Here is a 20,820-nt window from a genome sequence, read left to right on the forward strand (position 1 = left end):
ATAGAATAAAAACCCAGAGTACACCCCCTTGTGTATGTAAGTGGTTAGATCAAAAAATGTGGAGAGGGGAACAAATGTCTTATCTTGTAGAATGAGCGCTCAGCACTGTCGCTCCCTATTGACATAGTATGCACGATCACAAAATTGAAAGCGAAAGTAAACTTGAGCGTAATTTCAATACCCCGCATTTTGAAAGCAGCTCCCTGATGCATGCGAATATCTCTCAATATGAAAGCTATTTTAGGCTGAGTTGTGTAGTTGTAAGCATCTCTTAGCTCAGTATCATGCTTGAAGAAAGAATTGGTCTCTATTTGTACTTTGAATATTGAGAGACAACTTTGATTATGGTTGCACTTATTGTTAGCACTTAATAATAATTCGTTACATTTATATAGTGCTTTTCTAGGCACTCAAAGCACTTTACATGGGAGGGGGGAATCTCCTCAACCACCACCAATGTGCAGCACCACCTGGATGATGTGACGGCAGCCATATTGCCCCAGAACGCCCCCCATATATATATGGGGATGATTAGGAGGCCATGATGGACAGAGGCCAATGGGCAAATATGGCCAGGATGCCGGGGTTACACCCCTACTCTTTATCGAAGGACATCCTGGGATTTTTACTGACCACAGAGAGTCAGGACCTCGGTTTAATGTCTCATCCGAAGGACGGTGCTTGTTACAGTATAGTGTCCCCATCACTACACTGGGGTGTTAGGACCCACACAGACCACAGTGTGAGCGCCCCCTGCGGGCCTCACTAACACCTCTACCAGCAGCAACCTAGTTTTCCCATTTGGTCTCCCATCCAGGTACTAACCAGGCTCAGCCCTGCTTAGCTTCAGTGGGAAACCAGTCTTGGGCTACAGGGTGATATGGCTGCTGGCAAGACTAAGAGAAAACTGTGTTATTCACACTGATTTTATTTCTATGATCAATTTGGGGAAAGGAGTTCAGTTAGGAGGTCAAAAGTTGTAGAAGCTCAAAAATCATGTGCAGTTCTAAGGTCTGAAGAGACAATCATACAGGGGAGAAGCCAGTCAGATGAGTTTGTGGCAAAACCTTTTACAGTGCTTGAGTATTGTTGTCTACAAACTATTTCATGAATTTCGTCATTGAGGATTTCTTAAAAATACTGTGTAAAAATCTTGTCTTCTTGAACCCAATCTCGTGTCTCGTCACACCCCTAATAACAAGTTTTTTACCGCTGTAATATTACTTTGATCAGAATAGCGGATACTGAACACACGAGGTGCCAGAACACCATTACCACAGTGTCAATCATGGCAGTTTTGGGAGTCCCGTATATAAATGCTGTTGTCAGTCCAGAAACTTCACAGTGTGTACATAGCCATTATATGTGAACTTACAGTGGTGGAGAGATGTGATAAGGCTTTAATATGCAGCAGCTCCTCGTAAATGATCTCCAAGTCATCTGCTGTCCTCTGGCCAGGCCTGCAGTGAAGAGCAGAAAGGAGAATGATGTCATTGGGCAGTGATGACTTTGGAACTTATTCTGACATTTTAAAAAGTTTGGGCCTGGTGCAGATTTGACATCTTCCAGGACCTTTAAAAGGTCTGCTGCTTCAGTTACACGCGCATATAAAAGTCTAATCTGTCTTTGGAGAGTTTCAGACTATCAGAATTGTGGGAAAGTTCATAGGAAAGCAGCCAAAACAGTGGCAGATATAGATCAGATCACTTTGACGCACTTCTCTTTATAGCCCGTAATGACTCATATTAGCAGAACGTACTGTTTCCGCAGGATCATTCGCAGATGGGCGTCAGGTCCGATCTGAGAGAGGAGCAGGAGGGTGTCCTGCAGTTCTTCTTCACTCTCTTTCTGCTCTTCTTCATTGGGGAGGGGTGCCTCCTCTGTCTCATCGTCCAGGAAGCGATAAAACAGATACTTATCTTGGAAACTCAGCTCCCGGTCCACTGCAGCAAAACACAGAACAGGAACCACAAAGAACAGATCGACCATAAAACACAGAAACACATTCAACCACATCGCTCTAAAGCGAAATTATCATCTGGATAATAAATCTTAATAAACCTTAAATGCATGAATGTTTCGCCAAGCGTTATTACATATTTGGGTCTTTAGCGACCCGTATCTACAGTAGTAGTCAGAATTATTGGCCCCCCTGGTAAATATGATCAAAGATGGCTGTAAAAATAAATCTGCATTGTTTATCCTTTTGATCTATTATTCAAAAAATTCGCCAAAACCTAACCTTTCATTGAAGTAAAAGAATGGAGAGTCGGGGGGAAAATCAGATTATGAAATAAACGTTTTTCTCCAAAACACGTTGGACACAATTATTGGCAGCCCTAGAATTTTTTATGAGGTAAATATCTCTGAAGTATATTCCCATTCATATTTACATTTTAGCACACCAGGGTGACTAGGAACATGAAATTGTCCAGCTATGACTTCCTGTTCCACAGGAGTATAAATATGAGGAAAAGGCCAAATTCACTTTATCATTCATCCCAATGAGTAAAACCAAAGACTATAGTTCTGATGTGCAGCAAAAGATTGTTGAGCTTCACAAAATAGAAAGTGGCTGTAGGTAAATAGCTAAAGCATTGAAAATCCCCATTTCCACCATCAGGACAATAATTAAGAAGTTACAATCAACTAAAGATGTTATGAATCTGCCTGGAAGAGGACGGGTGTCTATATCGTCCTAATGCACGGCGAGGAGAGTTTGAGTGCACAATGACTCTCCAAGGATCACAGATGAAGAATCACAGAGATTAGTTGAAAGACTAAAAAGTATTAAATAAAAGGGTGCTAATAATTATGGCCATTTATTTCATAATGTGATCAACCCCCCAGTTTCAATTCTTTTACTTCAGTGAAAGGTTAGATTTTTGCAATTTCTTTTAATGAAAGATCAAAAGGATAAACAATGCAGATTTATTTTTACAGCCATCTTTGATCATATTTATCAGTGGTCTCAATAATTCTGACCACCACTGTATATCTAACACGGATGGGTCTCTACCTGTCGTGATAATATAAGACTCTCCTGATATTAGAGTAACAATTACAGAAGAATAAAATAAAGCATGTTTTGTTAACTTTTAGAGCTTGGAAGGGTTCAGTTTGAGCAGATGTTTTATACCATCATCACTGTCCATTTCCCAGTACATTCAGCATCTGGCTCATATTCGCCATCTCAAACATATTCTCAAAATTATCATTTTCAACATCAATATTTTGATCTGTGACAGCTTCTTCACCAGATCCACCATCAGTGACAGTAATATTTGGTTGTGTTTAGCACTTGTTCTGCAGTAAATCACTGAGCCATTTCAAGTTTAGCTGATGATTCTTCCTATTCTTTTGTTTTCTGCCTGCGGTGACTATGAGTGAAACGTCACTTCTTCATTGTGTGTCAGACATTAGCTGAATTGCACTTATTCAGTCATCAAAGATTCAATTATTGTTGTGCAGAAAAATATACCCTGTTACTCACCTCGGGTCGTTAGTGACCCTATACAATTTTGACAACAAAAAAAATATGGAAAAACAGGCATTCTTTTATCATTTATCACTTTTTTTGTTATATTGTTTATAATGAATTGATTGAGGAATACTAAGAAGGAATACTAAGAAACATTTCTGATTATCGTCAAGCATTTTTGTAACAATGTGATTTTTGATAAAAGTATACATTTTTTTTAATGACCCCAAAAATGTTTAATGGCAGTGAATGAATATGACACACTCACCGTGGTTTAAGACTCCCTCCTCCAGCAGCACCTGCCACATCCCCACAGCCTGAACACGAGAGTGCACACAGGAAGTGTGCTGTAACAGCCAATCAACAAGCTCTGTGCCCATACAGCACCGCCTACAACAAACACAAGTATGCAGGATATTTAAAAGAAATAATCCATTAAGCCACTCAACACCAGTGGTGGACAGTAACACAGTATTTTTTACTTCATTACTGTACTGAAGTGCATTTTTGAAGTATCTGTACTGTATTTGAGTATTTTTATTTAACTTTTTACTCCACTACACTTCATAAAGACAAGTCATTCCTTTATTTTGAACAGAAGAAATCGTCACCTCTTCTGAATAGCAGTGACCAAGCTGATTCTTTTCAGTTAACAAATCACACTGAACGATTCATTCGTGAATTGGAGCGATCCGACTGCATTTGTTCTCGGGTCAACAACTCAACGATTCAAATGAACCAGTCAGAGCAAGTCTCCAACAATTCAACAATGAGCCAAGAACGGGAGAGCTTGAGAGTGTTCACGACTGACGGCGCGAAAAGCAAGTTACTAATGCAGAATTTTAGGATTTATTATTGTAAATGAAAATCATATTTAGGTCAAGACTGTCAGTTGTTTGTGAACTATATCTGTATCATCTGTTCTGTTTACAATACATACGATCCCTTATTACTAAACTGCACTATATTATATTAAAAATGTTTACCATAATCTTGCTCGGAGCACCAGTATAAATAACATTTCATGTCTTTAAATTCATACGCAGCCAGAGTCATTTCTCTGAATAAGGTGTGAAGCGTGTATATTATTTCCTGATGTCTTTTGTTGACCAACATCCACATGAGACTTTTGGAGATCTAGGAAGCTCAAATTTGATTGCTTTTTACTAGCATGACAGTTTGCATATGAATTAAGTGTTATTTGTATGTATTGTTGAGCTAATTATTAATTTAACCAACGTTTAAGTCATTAAGGCAAATAATAAATGCTGTTAACGAAAACACTGTTGAATCATTTGCTTCCTTTTGAAATGTAGTTAAAGCGTACTGCAGAATGTACCGACAAGCATTTATGGTAAACTGAAATACACTTTAATTTAATTTCTATTGAAACTTGTCAAGTCACCTTTATTTATATAGCACTTTTTACAATACAGATTGTTTCAAAGCAGATAACAGGAAAATAATGCAACAAAGTGAAACTGTTTTGGTTTAGTTTCATTGTGTTTTGGTTCTGTTTTCCCTGTGTTCCCTAGTTAGTTTCCTTGGCTGTTATTTGTTCTATGCACCTGTTTCATTTCAGTTGATTACGCTCCCTTGTATTTAAGCCCTCATTTCCCTTTGTTTCATTGTCCGCTGTTGTTTATGTTAAGTGTGGATATTTTTTGAGCTTCTTCCGTTCTTGAGCTTATTTCTCCTATGTATTCAAGTGGAATTTAAAAAGGATTCCTTTTGTTATCCTTCGTGCGCTTACTACTGCAAACACAGTGCCTGACAGAATACTGGACCTAAACAGCTTTTTTCTATCTTTTCCCCTCTACCCCCATCCACCATTCAACTACTCTGCTTTGAGCAGAAGGACCGTCCTCTGGAGGACCATACTAGAGATTTTTTGGATTTGGCATGCCTAATTCACTATCCAGATTGCCTCCCAGGAAACGGTCCGCGAAAGGATTTTGTCGCATTTGTGGAGTGGGTGCTAGTGAACTGCAGATCACTGTTCACCATCTGGCCAGCCGAGGAGGACGGCACCAGCCCCACTCCAGACCCAGAGCACATCCAGCCAGGAAATGGAAGAGGATATTTGATTGAGTCTCTTACTTCTGTGTCTTTGCTAGTCCTGCCCAGCTCCAAGTCTCCTGTGTCTCCACTGGTCCTGCCCAGCTCCAAGTCTCCTGTGTCTCCACTGGTCCTGCCCAGCTCCAAGTCTCCTGTGTCTCCACTGGTCCTGCCCAGCTCCAAGTCTCCTGTTTCTCCACTGGTCCTGCCCAGCTCCAAGTCTCCTGTGTCTCCACTGGTCCTGCCCAGCTCCAAGTCTCCTGTTTCTCCACTGGTCCTGCCCAGCTCCAAGTCTCCTGTGTCTCCACTGGTCCTGCCCAGCTCCAAGTCTCCTGTGTCTCCACTGGTCCTGCCCAGCTCCAAGTCTCCTGTTTCTCCACTGGTCCTGCCCAGCTCCAAGTCTCCTGTGTCTCCACTGGTCCTGCCCAGCTCCAAGTCTCCTGTTTCTCCACTGGTCCTGCCCAGCGCCAAGTCTCCTGTGTCTCCACTGGTCCTGCCCAGCTCCAAGTCTCCTGTTTCTCCACTGGTCCTGCCCAGCTCCAAGTCTCCTGTGTCTCCACTGGTCCTGCCCAGCTCCAAGTCTCCTGTTTCTCCACTGGTCCTGCCCAGCGCCAAGTCTCCTGTGTCTCCACTGGTCCTGCCCAGCTCCAAGTCTCCTGTGTCTCCACTGGTCCTGCCCAGCTCCAAGTCTCCTGTTTCTCCACTGGTCCTGCCCAGCGCCAAGTCTCCTGTGTCTCCACTGGTCCTGCCCAGCTCCAAGTCTCCTGTGTCTCCACTGGTCCTGCCCAGCTCCAAGTCTCCTGTGTCTCCACTGGTCCTGCCCAGCTCCAAGTCTCCTGTGTCTCCACTGGTCCTGCCCAGCTCCAAGTCTCCTGTGTCTCCACTGGTCCTGCCCAGCTCCAAGTCTCCTGTGTCTCCACTGTTCCTGCCCAGCTCCAAGTCTCCTGTGTCTCCACTGGTCCTGCCCAGCTCCAAGTCTCCTGTGTCTCCACTGGTCCTGCCCAGCGCCAAGTCTCCTGTGTCTCCACTGGTCCTGCCCAGCTCCAAGTCTCCTGTGTCTCCACTGTTCCTGCCCAGCTCCAAGTCTCCTGTGTCTCCACTGGTCCTGTCCAGCTCCAAGTCTCCTGTGTCTCCGCTTGGCCTGTCCAGCTCCAAGTCTCCTGTGTCTCGGCTGGTCCTGCCCAGCTCCAAGTCTCCTGTGTCTCCGCTTGGCCTGTCCAGCTCCAAGTCTCCTGTGTCTCGGCTGGTCCTGCCCAGCTCCAAGTCTCCTGTGTCTCCGCTGGTCCTGCCCAGCTCCAAGTCTCCTGTGTCTCGGCTGGTCCTGCCCAGCTCCAAGTCTACTGTGTCTCTACTGATCCCACCAAGCCTCCCTCTCCCACCTCCTATTCCAATGCCAGCCAGTCCATCGGTCCCCGCCTCCGCTGGTTCCCTTTCAGCTCTTCGGCTCCTCCTTTGTCTACTCCAATGTGTGGATGCACCTCGGATCTTCTGGGAACTAGCTCCGCCTTGGAAATAGGATCCCTTGGCTCTGCCTCCAGCTGTCATCCACCCCTTTGGCTCTATCAGGCTCCGCCTTCCCTCCGACTCTGCCTCGGTCCTCAGTCCCACTGGTTCCAACTCAGTCCTCAGCACCCTGGCTCCTCCTCGTTCTCTAGAGCCATCGATGTTGCATGGGCTCATTGGGTCTTCAGCTATACCTGGATCTCCACCTCCATCGGGTTCGTCTGCATAAATCGTACCACTGGTGTCGTCAGCCAAGTCTCCACCATGGCTCATTCCTCCTGCCTCCCGGACTCCGCCGTGGGCCCTTGTCCTGGCTGTGGTCTGGGTCCCCGCATGGCTCCACCCACCATCATCCCTGCCCAGACCTCTCCCTCTGTCATCTCCCCTGGTGTCCTGCTCCAGAGCCCTCGCCCTCCCTCCTCTGTTGGGCTTCTTACAGCACGAGGATGCACCGCAGGGGGTGCGTAATGTAAGGTGTATGTTCTATTAAAGACTCCTTTTGTTATCATGTGCTTACTACAGCCTTTATTGTATAATATATTATAATTTATTTATATATAATATTTAAAATATATTTACTTTAAAATAACAAAGTAGTTAAAATTATAATCAAGAACTTAACATGTGCTTTAGTGTGTTAGTCAACACATCGAAATAAGAGTACTTTAAAGCACAACAAAAGATTATTAAAACAATGATTTAATGATTGACAATGATGATGTATTTTACAGTAAATGTTTTAATTTTAAATGATTACAAAGTGCAAATAAAATGTGATGATAAAGTATAAAAATATCTATAATAATACCTATATTTACCTGTATGTTTTTAGGTGGTACTTCCTGTCTCTGATTATTTGAGGTGCTCGGAACAAGATGGTGTTTCGAAACACTTTACCAGCCCGTAGGATCTTTTCTGACGGCACCTGAGAGACAAACATCAATACACAGAAACAGAGAGAGGCAGACATAAACCACTCTATACATAACATAATGTTACACAATTCAACATTGTGATTGACAGGAGTTAGGCTGACAAACGGATGGCTGAATACCTGAGAAATGGATTTGGGGTGATGTTTGGTGGGACTTTGAATTAATGACTTCTGGAAAACAAAAGGATGAGAATGTAGGACCATTAGGTTTATTCTGTTTTTACCCTTATACAACACAAATACACTGAAATATTGGCAGACAGTTTTATATTGTTTCTGGCTGTAAAACTCTTCAATAATAAATGGCTTTCTGTGAAATATTCAGCTTGATTGACTCTATATATATATGGAAAAATGCACAATGAGCAATATCATCACATCTCATTTGCTGAGGCATGACATTTCCAAAAAGAATTTACAACATCATGACTAACACATAAAATTTGTCACTGGACTTTTATAATAATATAATAAGAAGAATATAATAATTATAATATCTTACTTATTTGAACCTATAATATGTTTAATTATTGCAGTTCTTTCATGTTCATTGCTAAAGAATGATAAAAATCCCACACTATCAGAAAAAAAGGTACAAAAGCGATTACTATTTTCTTGGAATGTGCCAATTTGTCATAAATCCATTAGCATGTGCTTTAATATCAGAACAAATGCCAAAACATGCAGCTTGGGAAGAATTCTGCCGATGTCTTCTCATATTACATAAAAATGTACATGTCATTATGTCAAGCAAGACTCGTGTCATCCTGCAGTCATTATCAGCGCTTTGAACAGAAGGTGCGTCTGTGGCATTGCTTTCCCTCCTGCCGCACTAGAGGAACAACTCTGGGCCAAGGCCAGTGTGCTGCATTTTTAACCAAACCTTTTCAAATATTCATTACCATCCTCACCCAGGCTGCACTTCTACAACAACACACTGTCTTGGGTGCTGTTTTGCCAGTAGAATCAACACATTACATTTGAGGCAAGACACTACAGGCAAATACATTCAAATTCAAATGTCAATTTTGAGACTACATGGACAAAAGTATTGGGACACACCTCTTAATTGTTGAATTCAGGGCTGTGTCCAAAATCACCCCTAAACCCTCATTCACTATTCCCTACATGTTCACTAATATAGCTGAAGATGTGAATCAAACAATGTGGACACTTGAGTGTGCTGGAAGGGCTTCCACTTTTGCGGGAACTATGTATAAATAAACCTTAATTAAACAATTTTATAATCAATTAAAAAGATATTTATACCTGTATGATATTATTCTGTACCAACATTCGACCAATGGTTTGGAAAATGGATGGATGGATGATTCAGCTTCTGGTCAGACGTGGGAATTAATTCGGTGCGCAACTCTCACAGTGCACAGATATTCTCTAGTCGTTGAGCGCACATCGGTTGTACACTCTTTATTGCGGTGCATTGTGGGATTGAATGAGTGTACTCAATGTCCACTATGGTTTCATCCCCTCAAATAGTGCCCTATTTAAGGGTATAGGGGGCGATTTTGTTTTTGGTTTCAATCAGATATTGCCACATGTGTATGAAATCAAGCACATAGCCATGCAGTCTATTAACTAACATTTGTGAGGGGGGGGTAGGATGCCACCTTTTCAATAGAAAAATTCATCCCTGCGCGAGTGCACGGTCAACTGTAAGCGGTATCAGTGAAAAGTGGAAGAGTGGTGTCAACGAGTGCTGAAGCACATGGTGTGTAAAAGTCCCCAAAGCTCTGCTTATTCCACAGCTGAAGAGTTATAAACGTCCACTCTAGAGTGACGAATCACACTTCTCTATTCGCCAGTCTGATAGACGAGTCTGGGTTTGGCGGTTGCCAGGAGAACGGTACTTGCCTGGCTGCATTGTGCCAAGTGTAAAGTTTGGTGGAGGGGGAATTATGGTGTGGGGTTGTTTTTCAGGGGTTGGGCTTGGCCCCTTACTTACAGTGAAAGGAACTCTTAATGCTTCAGCATACCAAGACATTTAAGACAATGCTATTCTTCCAACTTTGTGGGAACAGTTTGGTGAAGGCCCTTGTTATGGTTGGATGAGTTTGGTGTGGAGGAACTTGACTGGCTGACCAGATAGCTGACCTCAACTCCACTGAACACCTTTGGGATGAACTGGAAAGGAGATTGTGGACCAGGCTTTCTCCAACATCAGTGCCTCACAAATGCTCTACTGGATGAATGAGCAAAATGACAACAGAAACACGCCTTCCCAGAAGAGTGGAAGCTGTTAGGGGTGGGAGCAAAGGGGGACCAACTCCATATTAATGTCTATGTATTTAAATGTACTTTTGTCCATAAAGTGTATTTTACTTCCATAATATGCCTTCTTTCAGACTAGTGGGAAGAAAACATCCAAAATACACATTTAAGTGTTTATTTTATTTAAAGGGGTGATGAATTGAGAAATCAACTTTCCTTTGAGCCTTTGATATATACAGGTGCTGGTCATATTATTAGAATATCATCAAAAAGTTGATTTATTTCACTAATTCCATTCAAAAAGTGAAACTTGTATATTATATTCATTCATTACACACAGACTGATATATTTTAATTTTTTATTTATTTTATAACAGACAACTAAGGAAAATCCCAAATTCAGTATCTCATAAAATTAGAATATTACTTAAGACCAATACAAAAAAAGGATTTTTAGAAATCTTGGCCAACTGAAAAGTATGAACATGAAAAGTATGAGCATGTCCAGCACTCAATACTTAGTTGTGTCTCCTTTTGCCTGAATTACTGCAGCAATGCGGCGTGGCATGAGGAGATCAGTCTGTGGCACTGCTCAGGTGTTATGAGAGCCCAGGTTGCTCTGATAGTGGCCTTCAGCTCTTCTGCATTGTTGGGTCTGGCATATCGCATCTTCCTCTTCACAATACCCCATAGATTTTTTTATGGGGTTAAAGTCAGGCGAGTTTTCTGGCCAATGAAGAACAGGGAGACCATGGTCCTTAAACCAGGTACTGGTTGCTTTGGCACTGTGTGCAGGTGCCCAGTCCTGTTGGAAAATGAAATCTGCATCTCCATAAAGTTGGTCAGCAGCAGGAAGCATGAAGTGCTCTAAAACTTCCTGATATACGGCTGCGTTGACCTTGAACCTCAGAAAACACAGTGGACCAACACCAGCAGATGACATGGCACCCCAAACCATCACTGACTGTGGAAACTTTACACTGGACCTCAAGCAACGTGGATTGTGTGCCTCTCCTCTCTTCCTCCAGACTCTGGGACCCTGATTTCCAAAGGAAATGCAAAATTTACTTTCATCAGAGAACATAACTTTGGACCACTTTTTTTCCTTTTTGTCTTTAGCACAGGCGAGACGCTTCTGACGCTGTCTGTTGTTCAAGAGTGGCTTGACACAAGAAGTGCGACAGCTGAAACCCATGTCTTGCATACGTCTGTGTGTAGTGGTTCTTGAAGCATTGACTCCAGCTGCAGTCCACTCTTGTGAATCTGCCCCACATTTTTGAATGGGTTTTGTTTCACAATCCTCTCCAGGGTGCGGTTATCCCTATTGCTCGTACACTTTTTTCTACCACATATTTTCCTTCCCTTCGCCTCTCTATTAATGTGCTTGGACACAGAGCTCTGTGAACAGCCAGCCTCTTTTGCAATGACCTTTTGTGTCTTGCCCTCCTTGTGCAAGGTGTCAATGGTCGTCTTTTGGACAACTGTCAGGTCAGCTTCTTCCCCATGATGGTGTAGCCTACAGAACTAGACTGAGAGACCATTTAAAGCCTTTGCAGGTGTTTGGAGTTCATCAGCTGATTAGAGTGTGGCACCAGGTGTCTTCAATATTGAACCTTTTCACAATATTCTTATTTTCTGAGATACTGAATTTGGGATTTTTCTTAGTTGTCTGTTTTAATCAATTAAATTAAACAGAAATAAATTAAATTAAAATAAATAAATGTTTGAAATATATCAGTCTGTGTGTAATGAATGAATATAATATACAAGTTTCACTTTTTGAATGGAATTAGTGAAATAAATCAACTTTTTGATGATACTCTAATTATATGACCAGCACCTGTATAAGTTCATCGTGATATAAGAATATCCTGTAAGTTTCGGAGCTGAAAACGTCCTTGTTAGTCAAAGAAAAGCTTTTATTGACACCATTTCCTTCCAAGTCTTCAGTGCTGCACGCCCATCAAAACCCAGCGTTTCTTCAGAGAGCCTCAAAACCAAGGCAGCAAGTAGCCTATTACTTATTCATTATGATGTTTCTGAATGTAAAAACCACGCAAACGTCATAAGTTGACCTCAGACAACAGTATAAAACAAATTAAAAAGCCAGTTCATGACCCCTTTAACTTGATCTATAATCATCTGTAGATTTCAATTACAATACATATCTTTGGTTTTTATCAAAAATTGCTTTTTCTCATCCATGAGTCACTAATCTACACTTCAGCAGCTTTAAATACATCAAAGACCAAACTAAACAGTTTAATTCCTATCGATATTCTGAAGATGTATGCAGAGGGTTTTCATATATCATTCACCTGATTTTCAGTCTGGAGAGGTTAAAAAAAATAGATACCCAAAACACCCTGTCTAAAAGCCTTTAACTCAAATACGTCTACAAAATGAAACAATCATTTTGAACCTGTTTTTATCAAGTGTTCAGATTTCCGTTCTGAAAATGTATGCAAATGAGTGCAGTTGTAATTAGATAATGCCTCATTTCCATATTTAAACAACATTTTAGAAATCTTGTAATACAAAATGTATTGTCTTAGTGTAGAGTGATTAAACAACTGGTAAAGTATGGGGATATCAGTTACATCTTTACCCAATTCACCTGTGCTGTCTTGAAATTAAATGAAAAATAAAATCAAAAGAAATGCATTGAAAATAGTTTTAAAGGGTTTGTTCACCCAAAAACTAAGATTATCCCATGATTTACTCTCCCTCAAGTCATCCTAGGTGTATATGACATTCTTCTTTCAGACAAATACAATCAGAGTTATATTAAAAATGTCCTGCTCTTTTAAACTTTATAATGGCAGTGAATGGTTGCCTCGTTTATTATGTCCATAAAAGTGCATCTATCCATCATATAACTGCTCCACACAGCTCCGGGGGTTAATAAAGGCCTTCTGAAGCGAAGTGGCGCGTTTGAGTAAGAAAAATATCCATATTTAAAACTTTATAGACAAACATAACTAACTTCTGGCAGAAAGCCGTACGCAAGTCGACTTGCGCAAAAAGAGTAACTCCTGACGCGATGTACAGGAGCATCACAAGCTTTTACGCCTCTTGTGGATAGAGCTGTGGGCAACAAACGCAAGCCTTTCTTCTCATATATCGAAATCCTCCGCCATTTCTCTTTAAAAATGAATGACCGGTGTTTTGTTTTGCTCTATCCTCTGCGTCTTCAATGCGTCAAGGGTCAAGGGTTACTCTTTCGCCGTAAATCGATGTGTAGGGCAATCCGCCGAAAGTTAGTTATTTTAGTCTATAAAGTTTTAAATATGGATATTTTTCTTACACAAACGTGCCAGTTCGCTTCTGAAGGCCTTTATTAAAGGGTTAGTTCACCCAAAAATGTAAATTCTGTCATTAATTACTTACCCTCATGTCGTTCGACACCCGTCAGACCTCCGTTCATCTTCAGAACACAAATGAAGATATTTTAGTTGAAATCTGATGGCTCTGAAAGGCCTCCATTGGCACAATGGCACGGTTCACTCTCAAGACCCTTAAAAGGTACTAAAGACGTCGTTACAAAGTCCATCTCACTACAGTGGTTCTAAAATAACTTTATGGAGCGACGAGAATAGTTTTTGTGCCCTAAATAATGACTTATATAGTGATGACCGATTTCAAAACACAGCATCATGAAGCTTCGAAGCGTTATGAATCAGTGAGTCGATTCAGCGGTTTGAATCGCCAAAGTCACGTGATTTCAGCAGTTTGATGGTTTAACACGCGATCCGAATCATGATTTGACTGAAGCTTCATGAGGCCGTGTTTTGAAATCGTCATCACTATATAAGTCGTTATTTAGGGTTTTTTTGCACACAAAAACTATTCTCGCCGATTCATAAAGTTATTGTAGAACCACTGTAGTGAGATGGACTTTGTAACGACGTCTTTAGTACCTTTTAAGGGTCTTGAGAGTGTAGAGTACCATTGTGCCAATGGAGGCCTTTCTGAGCCATCAGATTTCAACTAAAATATCTTCATTTGTGTTGTGAAGATGAACGGAGGTCTGACGGGTGTCGAACGACATGAGGGTGAGTAATTAATGACAGAATTTTAATTTTTGGGTGAACTAACCCTTTAACCCCCGGAGCCATGTGGAGCAGTTATATGATGGATAGATGCACTTTTTTGGATTTCAAAAAACGAGGAAACAATTCACTGCCATTATAAAGCTTGGAAGAGCCAGGACTTTTTTTTATATACATCTAGGATGACTTGAGGGTGAATAAATCATGGGATAATAAACCCTCAAGAAAAAAATAATAAATATACTAAGAATAAACTAAGAAACAAATATCTCTCAAATCTTGTACCAAACAAACACATTCTGTCAGCAATCCAGCCAAGCTCCACTAATGCAGAGCTTAACTCGTCCAGAACACACTCAGAGCAGTATTAACAGTGAGCACATCCAAGTTCAAATCAATTGAAGTGTGTCAGTCTGCTGAGCTCTTCAGCATCTTACAGCATGATTTGTACACGCGGAGGAAGTGTGTTCCTACATTACATAACCATTATGTACATCACGCGAGACGGATTCTGCCTTCTGTTAACCAAAGCCACAACAGACTTAAGTGAATAAAACAACAACATTATGCAAATTAGACACTCCTTATTGATCTCCTGCTATTTGGATGCATCCTTATAGAACAATAAAAGAAAAAGGAAAAACAAAGCACTTGTGACGGGAAATGACCCGAGAGGTCAGAGGAACAGGAACTCCAAAATGGGCACATGCTCAGAAACGGGAGAGAGGATGCCAGAGCTGCCTAGTTCATTTAAACATTTCAAACAAATGTTTTTATTCTGTGGTGTAGATGGTGGGAAGGAAGGATGTAGTTTGATCCGAACTGACGCAAACAGGAGAAATAACAAGAATCAAACTCTCTCTTCTCATCAGGTGAGTCAAACACTGTCTAACATGGACTTTAAAGAACTTATAATTAATAGACTATAGGAGAGATTCATTTTCAGTCCACATTTTTGGACATTGCTTATTTACAAAAGAAAATTTGAAGTTGTTTCACTATAAGTTTGCTTCCTGGTGTCAGACATGAAGCCGCAGAGAGTTTATATATATCAGATTTCACAGTAGCACTAGATTTTTTTTTTTGCAAACCACCTCAAAATGAGGGAAAAAATTACAGCTTGGAAAAAAAATTATTATGCAGACAGACTTGAACATGCACATCCCTACACAGCGATAGTATAATATTGTTAAATGAGGAACATATCGATTGAAATCTCTATACATTTTTATGCATTGAATTGATCTGCACCTGTACATGACTTACTTGAATGCAAGCTAGCACAGCTGCGGCAGAGGGGAAGATTATCAATGAATTGCTTAAATTTTATAGCCTGGTCCTACCAGACTCTCGTACGCATTTCATTTGTACAGAGAGTCTGGCCACTCTCTATTGACAAGAGTTAAAGTCCCTGTAAAGGCAACTCTGAGATTTGTTTCTAAACACATTATAAATGTTAGAAATGTATTGCTGAAACACATTACAAAGACTGTGAACTATGTAGTACTGAATTCAGAAGTTAGACCGTTAAACAGTTTTTCACCGTTGCTGTGTTCAGGATTTTCTGGGCGGGGCTAAAGCGGTGGCTCGATGACGCACTGGAGCCACCGAGCCTGGCTCCTCCCCTAACACCATCATAACTAGAGCACATTCGCACCAGTTTGCCCGCTCGATCGCGAGCATCACCACCGACACCTGCCTCTGCAGTGACTATACACCGGATCGTTTTACAAACTTTCACCGGAGAAAACTGGGATTCACTGATAATCCGCTGCAGAATGGGGCCGAACCGACTATCTCCCACCCCGGCCTTCATCCTCCCGTCCCGCCGGCATCTGGTGCGTCGTGATCATAGACGGTCGTGATCAGTTTGTGAGTGTTGTCTTGTGTGCTACAGCAGCTTTCCCGAGAGTGGGCGTGGTTTCGGCACCGACAGCGGACACACCCCCAGCTTTTGAAAGCAGAGAATGCTAGTCCACATATAGTGGACTTCAATGGGGACCAACGGGTTGAAGGTCCAAATTCCAGTTTCAATACAACTTCAAAGATCACGACACGATTACAGACGAGGAATAAGGGTCTTGTCTAGCAAAAAGATCAATCATTTTCTAAAAAATATAACAAATTATATACTTTTTAACCACTAATGTTTGTCTTGCGCTGCTCTGCGATGCACTGATTTTTTAGAAAATGACCGGTCGTTTGGCTAGATAAGACCTTTATTCCTCAGCTGGGATCGTGTCGAGCTCTTTGAAGCTGCATTGAAACTGTAATTTGGACCTTCAACCTGTTGTACCCCGTTGAAGTAGCCTGGTCCTACCAGACTCTCAAACATTTCATTTGTACAGAGAGTCTGGCCACTCTCCATCGACAAGCGTTTACTTCCTTGAAGGCGGATACTCTGTTGAAGTTTAAAACTATTGGATCTGCCCAGAGCCCCTCTGGATCTGCCATAACCAATCGCTAACGTTTGGTCATGACGTTTGTCATCTCAAACTAGCGCACGACATCAACGTCATCGTTCTCAGCCACTCCCTCTGTTCGCTGATTGGAGCGGATAAAATTTGACCGGAGAAAACCAGAGAATATACTGCAGTCCCAGACGTAGTACGCAGGAGGGCGGAGCCAGGCTATACATTTTAGTCGGTTCCTCACATATTATGTCATATGACTACAAACAACTCAAGAAAATGGTGAAAGAGTTATATGGACCACTTTTTTTTATATTTTTATGGTATTTTATTTTCTATTCTGGAGTTCGACAGCACCAGTCCCCCATTCACTTTTATTGCAGATATTTCGCTAAACTTCTGTGTTCAACTGAAGAATTATTTGGAATGACATGAGGGTGAGTAAATGATGACCGACCACAGGATGACAATCACAGAGACTGTCATCAGATGGTCATGACTTTGGACAAGAGAGTGAAGATGTGGCTTGACTACAGATAAACAGAAGATTTCAAAGACAGAAGCTTGTATTTTGTATGGGTGTAACGGTACACAAAACTGACGGTTCGGTACGGGTTCGGTACAGCAGTTTTACAAAATTGCCTTTTATTTATTTTTATTAAACAATGGTTTACTGAAATAATTTGCGTCTGTCCTTAAAGGAATTCAATTACAACTAAAAGTTTCTTAAAGATAATGCTGTAAAATATAAAGGGAACCCTTACTGACACATTACTATAATATTAAAGGTTAACAACAGAGCCCAAACTATTAGCCTAAATTCAGTTGCTATTTATTTTTAGATATAATAATCAACACTCAAATAACACATTGTACGCAAAGATGTAAACTTCACATAAGGCAGTTTTTGCATTAACTTTGCATTATAAAATAGTTTTCTCCAATTCGTTGTTGAAATATAATCATTTATACACAGTTTGTGTCGTTTTCATGACAGATTTATTTAAACATCCATTAAATAATCAAGACTTCACTAACAGTTTAAGTGATGAAGAATATAATGAATATAACAGCTAATATAGGTCATATATTTAGTGAAAGAGTTGATTTCTCTAGTGAACTAACAGCTGTGGACACTGAATGACTGCCTGAGGTAAATGTGATGCTACATGACATTGTGTACAAGCTGTTTTATTGACGTCTTTCCGCCGTTGAAACACTGATTGAGCGATTACACGACATATGATACGTTTCAGTAAGTTCTAATGTATCCTCAACATACCTTAAGATATTAATTCATGTTAATTCTTTCGGAAGAGATGATCACGTTCACTCGCGTGCCGCAGCTTGAACTGATGCACCCAGAGCCGTTGAAAAACAGAATTACGACACTCTCTTTTTCTATGGCTCTGGACGCGCCTATAAATACAGTGATCTGTCACGTCACACTGAGCGTCAAAACGGCATTTATCGTTTGAATTTCGTGAAAAAATTGACATGATATTTAATATGTTCGTGTGGGAACCCAGATTGAAGTGTGTTCCGCGCGTTAAACAAGCCAACTGTTAAAGGGTTAGTTCACCCAAAAATGAAAATTTTGTCATTAATTACTCACCCTCATGTCGTTCGACACCCGTAAGACCTCCGTTCATCTTCGGAACACAAATGAAGATATTTTAGTTGAAATCCGAGGGCTCAGAAAGGCCTCCATTGGCTCAATGGCACGGTTCACTCTCAAGACCCTTAAAAGGTACTAAAGACGTCGTTACAAAGTCCATCTCACTACAGTGGTTCTAAAATAACTTTATGAATCGGCGAGAATAGTTTTTGTGCACAAAAAACCCCTAAATAACGACTTATATTGTGATGACCGATTTCAAAACACGGCATCATGAAGCTTCGAAGCGTTATGAATCAGTGAGTCGAATCAGCGGTTTGAATCGCCAAAGTCACGTGATTTCAGCAGTTTGACACACGATCCGAATCATGATTCAACTCACTGATTCATAACGCTTTGAAGCTTCATGATGCCGTGTTTTGAAATCGGTCATCACTATGTAAGTCGTTATTTAGGGTTTTTTTGTGCACAAAAACTATTCTCGTTGATTCATAAAGTTATTGTAGAACCACTGTAGTGAGATGGACTTTGTAACGACGTCTTTAGTGCCTTTTATGGGTCTTGAGAGTGAACCGTGCCATTGTGCCAATGGAGGCCTTTCAGAGCCATCAGATTTCAACTAAAATATCTTAATTTCTGTTCTGAAGATGAACGGAGGTCTGACGGGTGTCCAACGACATGAGGGTGAAGAATTAATGACAGAATTTTCTTTTTTGGGTGAACTAACCCTTTAACTGTTAAAGATTGCATTCGGAACACGTGCACCGAACCGAAAGCCCTGTACCGAAATGGTTCGGTATGAATACGAGTACCGTTACACCCCTAGTATTTTGGGGTTAAAACAAACCTTATTTAAGTGTTTGGATGATGATCCGGGTGAACTGTTGCTCAGATTCTCTTTGTCAGGCATTCCTGAGGGGAAAAAAAGAATTTGATGACAAATACAATTAATAAAAAAAAGAAAAAAGATCAAGTCTTTAAAATCTAATACGAGCATCAATCATTTAGTCAAGGCAAGAGTAAAATGCAGCAGATTCAGCAGAAGCGATGGTTAAACAAGGAGATTAAATATAGTGTGTAAAGTCATCAGGGGGATGCAGGATGTGTGTAATCTTAAGTAATGGGCCCTGAGGGGCCGCGGGGAGCAGGGGAGGGTCATTACCCACACCACAAAGCTTTCTCCTTCAAGAACAATAACTCTCTTAGAGTATCTAGTCCTGGAAGACTCTCAACTGTGATAAAACAGCACATCCATCTTCATACACACAGAGAGCACCGACTCTTACTGAATTCTGCACATCAACATAAAAATATCTGTAACAATTTACAAAAAAAGTCCTTTTAGTTAACATTGCCTTCAACTAACAAAGAGCGATTCATTTGTTACAGTGCTTGTTAATTTGTTAATATTAGTTCATAAAAGTGCAACTGTTCATTGTTCATGTTAGTTCAGGTCATTTATAATTTGAACAAAATATTAATAAATGTTGAAATGCACATGAACTGAGATTAAGAAATGCTTTAGAAGTGCACTGTTGTCATTGTTAGTTCATTTTAACTGTGGTATGTTAACAAATGGAACCTTATTGTAAAGTGTTTCCATAATATAATATTTTTTTTTAAACATGAACATTGATTTAAAAGGTTCTTATAGGTGTCTATAGAGGGGAAAAAACATCTTATCAAGAACTGATTGCAATGTGCCAAGTTTGATTATGCAGAAGCACAAATGAGAGTAAGAGTTACAGCATAGCATAATGACGACACACATTACCATTCAAAAGCTTTTTAAAGAAATGTATACTTTTATTTAGCAAAGGATGAATTAAATTGATCAAAGCGGGCAGTAAAAGTACAAAATATTTCAAATGAACGCTTAACTTTCTATTCAGAAAAAATACTGAATTTTTTTTTCACGATTTCCACAAAAATATGAAGCAGCACAACTTTTCAACACTGATAACATTGCAGCAAATCATCATATTAGAATGATTTCTGAAGGATCATGTGACACTGAAGACTGGAGTAATGGCTGCTGGAACACATTACATTTTCATTTTTAATTTAAATTTGAATAATATTTCAATATTACCGTTTTTACTGTATTTTGATCAAATAAATGTAAGGCTTTGGTGAACAAAAGAGACTTTCAAACTTTAGAAAAGTAGTGTATGTTTTGATATTTTCCTCACAAAAAGCTATTATATGGCTTCAGAGGACATAAGCACAAAAGTTGCACTACTAAAAGTTTTGCTTGTTTACAATATGCTTTAGTTTTAAGGAAAATAGCAGTTTAGAAATTCTGAAAAACTGTGTTCCCCAGAAGAATGTCAGTCATGCATGTGTGGAACAACATCAGTGAGTAAATTAGGACAGAATTGTCATTGTTTGGGTGAACGAGCCCTTTAGGAGTGTTTGTACTTACTGTCAGCATTTGGGACACTCTCCATAACACCATAGGGAGGGACCAGTAGACCAGCCATACACTGACGATAATTCTGAAACATACAAACACTCCAGTCACAAGACAGCTT

At 40.5% G+C, this 20,820-nt stretch overlaps 1 protein-coding gene across 5 annotated transcripts in view; it reads right to left on the reverse strand.

Annotated features, from left to right (window-relative positions):
* rapgef4a (Rap guanine nucleotide exchange factor 4a) overlaps window positions 1–20,820 on the reverse strand; it is a gene marked incomplete at its 5' end in the record, with an annotated part of 307,110 nt that overhangs the window by 40,867 nt on the left and 245,423 nt on the right. For 3 of the 5 annotated variants that reach the window (XM_079822458.1, XM_079822459.1, XM_079822460.1), the window contains 7 exons: window positions 1,376–1,460; window positions 1,760–1,943; window positions 3,750–3,871; window positions 7,861–7,967; window positions 8,097–8,147; window positions 19,134–19,198; window positions 20,712–20,784. In XM_079822458.1, the coding sequence (XP_079678584.1) occupies window positions 1,376–1,460; window positions 1,760–1,943; window positions 3,750–3,871; window positions 7,861–7,967; window positions 8,097–8,147; window positions 19,134–19,198; window positions 20,712–20,784 (687 nt within the window). The remainder of the gene's footprint in view (window positions 1–1,375; window positions 1,461–1,759; window positions 1,944–3,749; window positions 3,872–7,860; window positions 7,968–8,096; window positions 8,148–19,133; window positions 19,199–20,711; window positions 20,785–20,820) is intronic. The other 2 variants (XM_079822462.1, XM_079822461.1) reach the window with 1 other exon arrangement.

This window comes from Gobio gobio, assembly GCF_949357685.1.
Source record: "Gobio gobio genome assembly, chromosome: 7".
Taxonomy (NCBI): Eukaryota; Metazoa; Chordata; class Actinopteri; order Cypriniformes; family Gobionidae; genus Gobio; species Gobio gobio.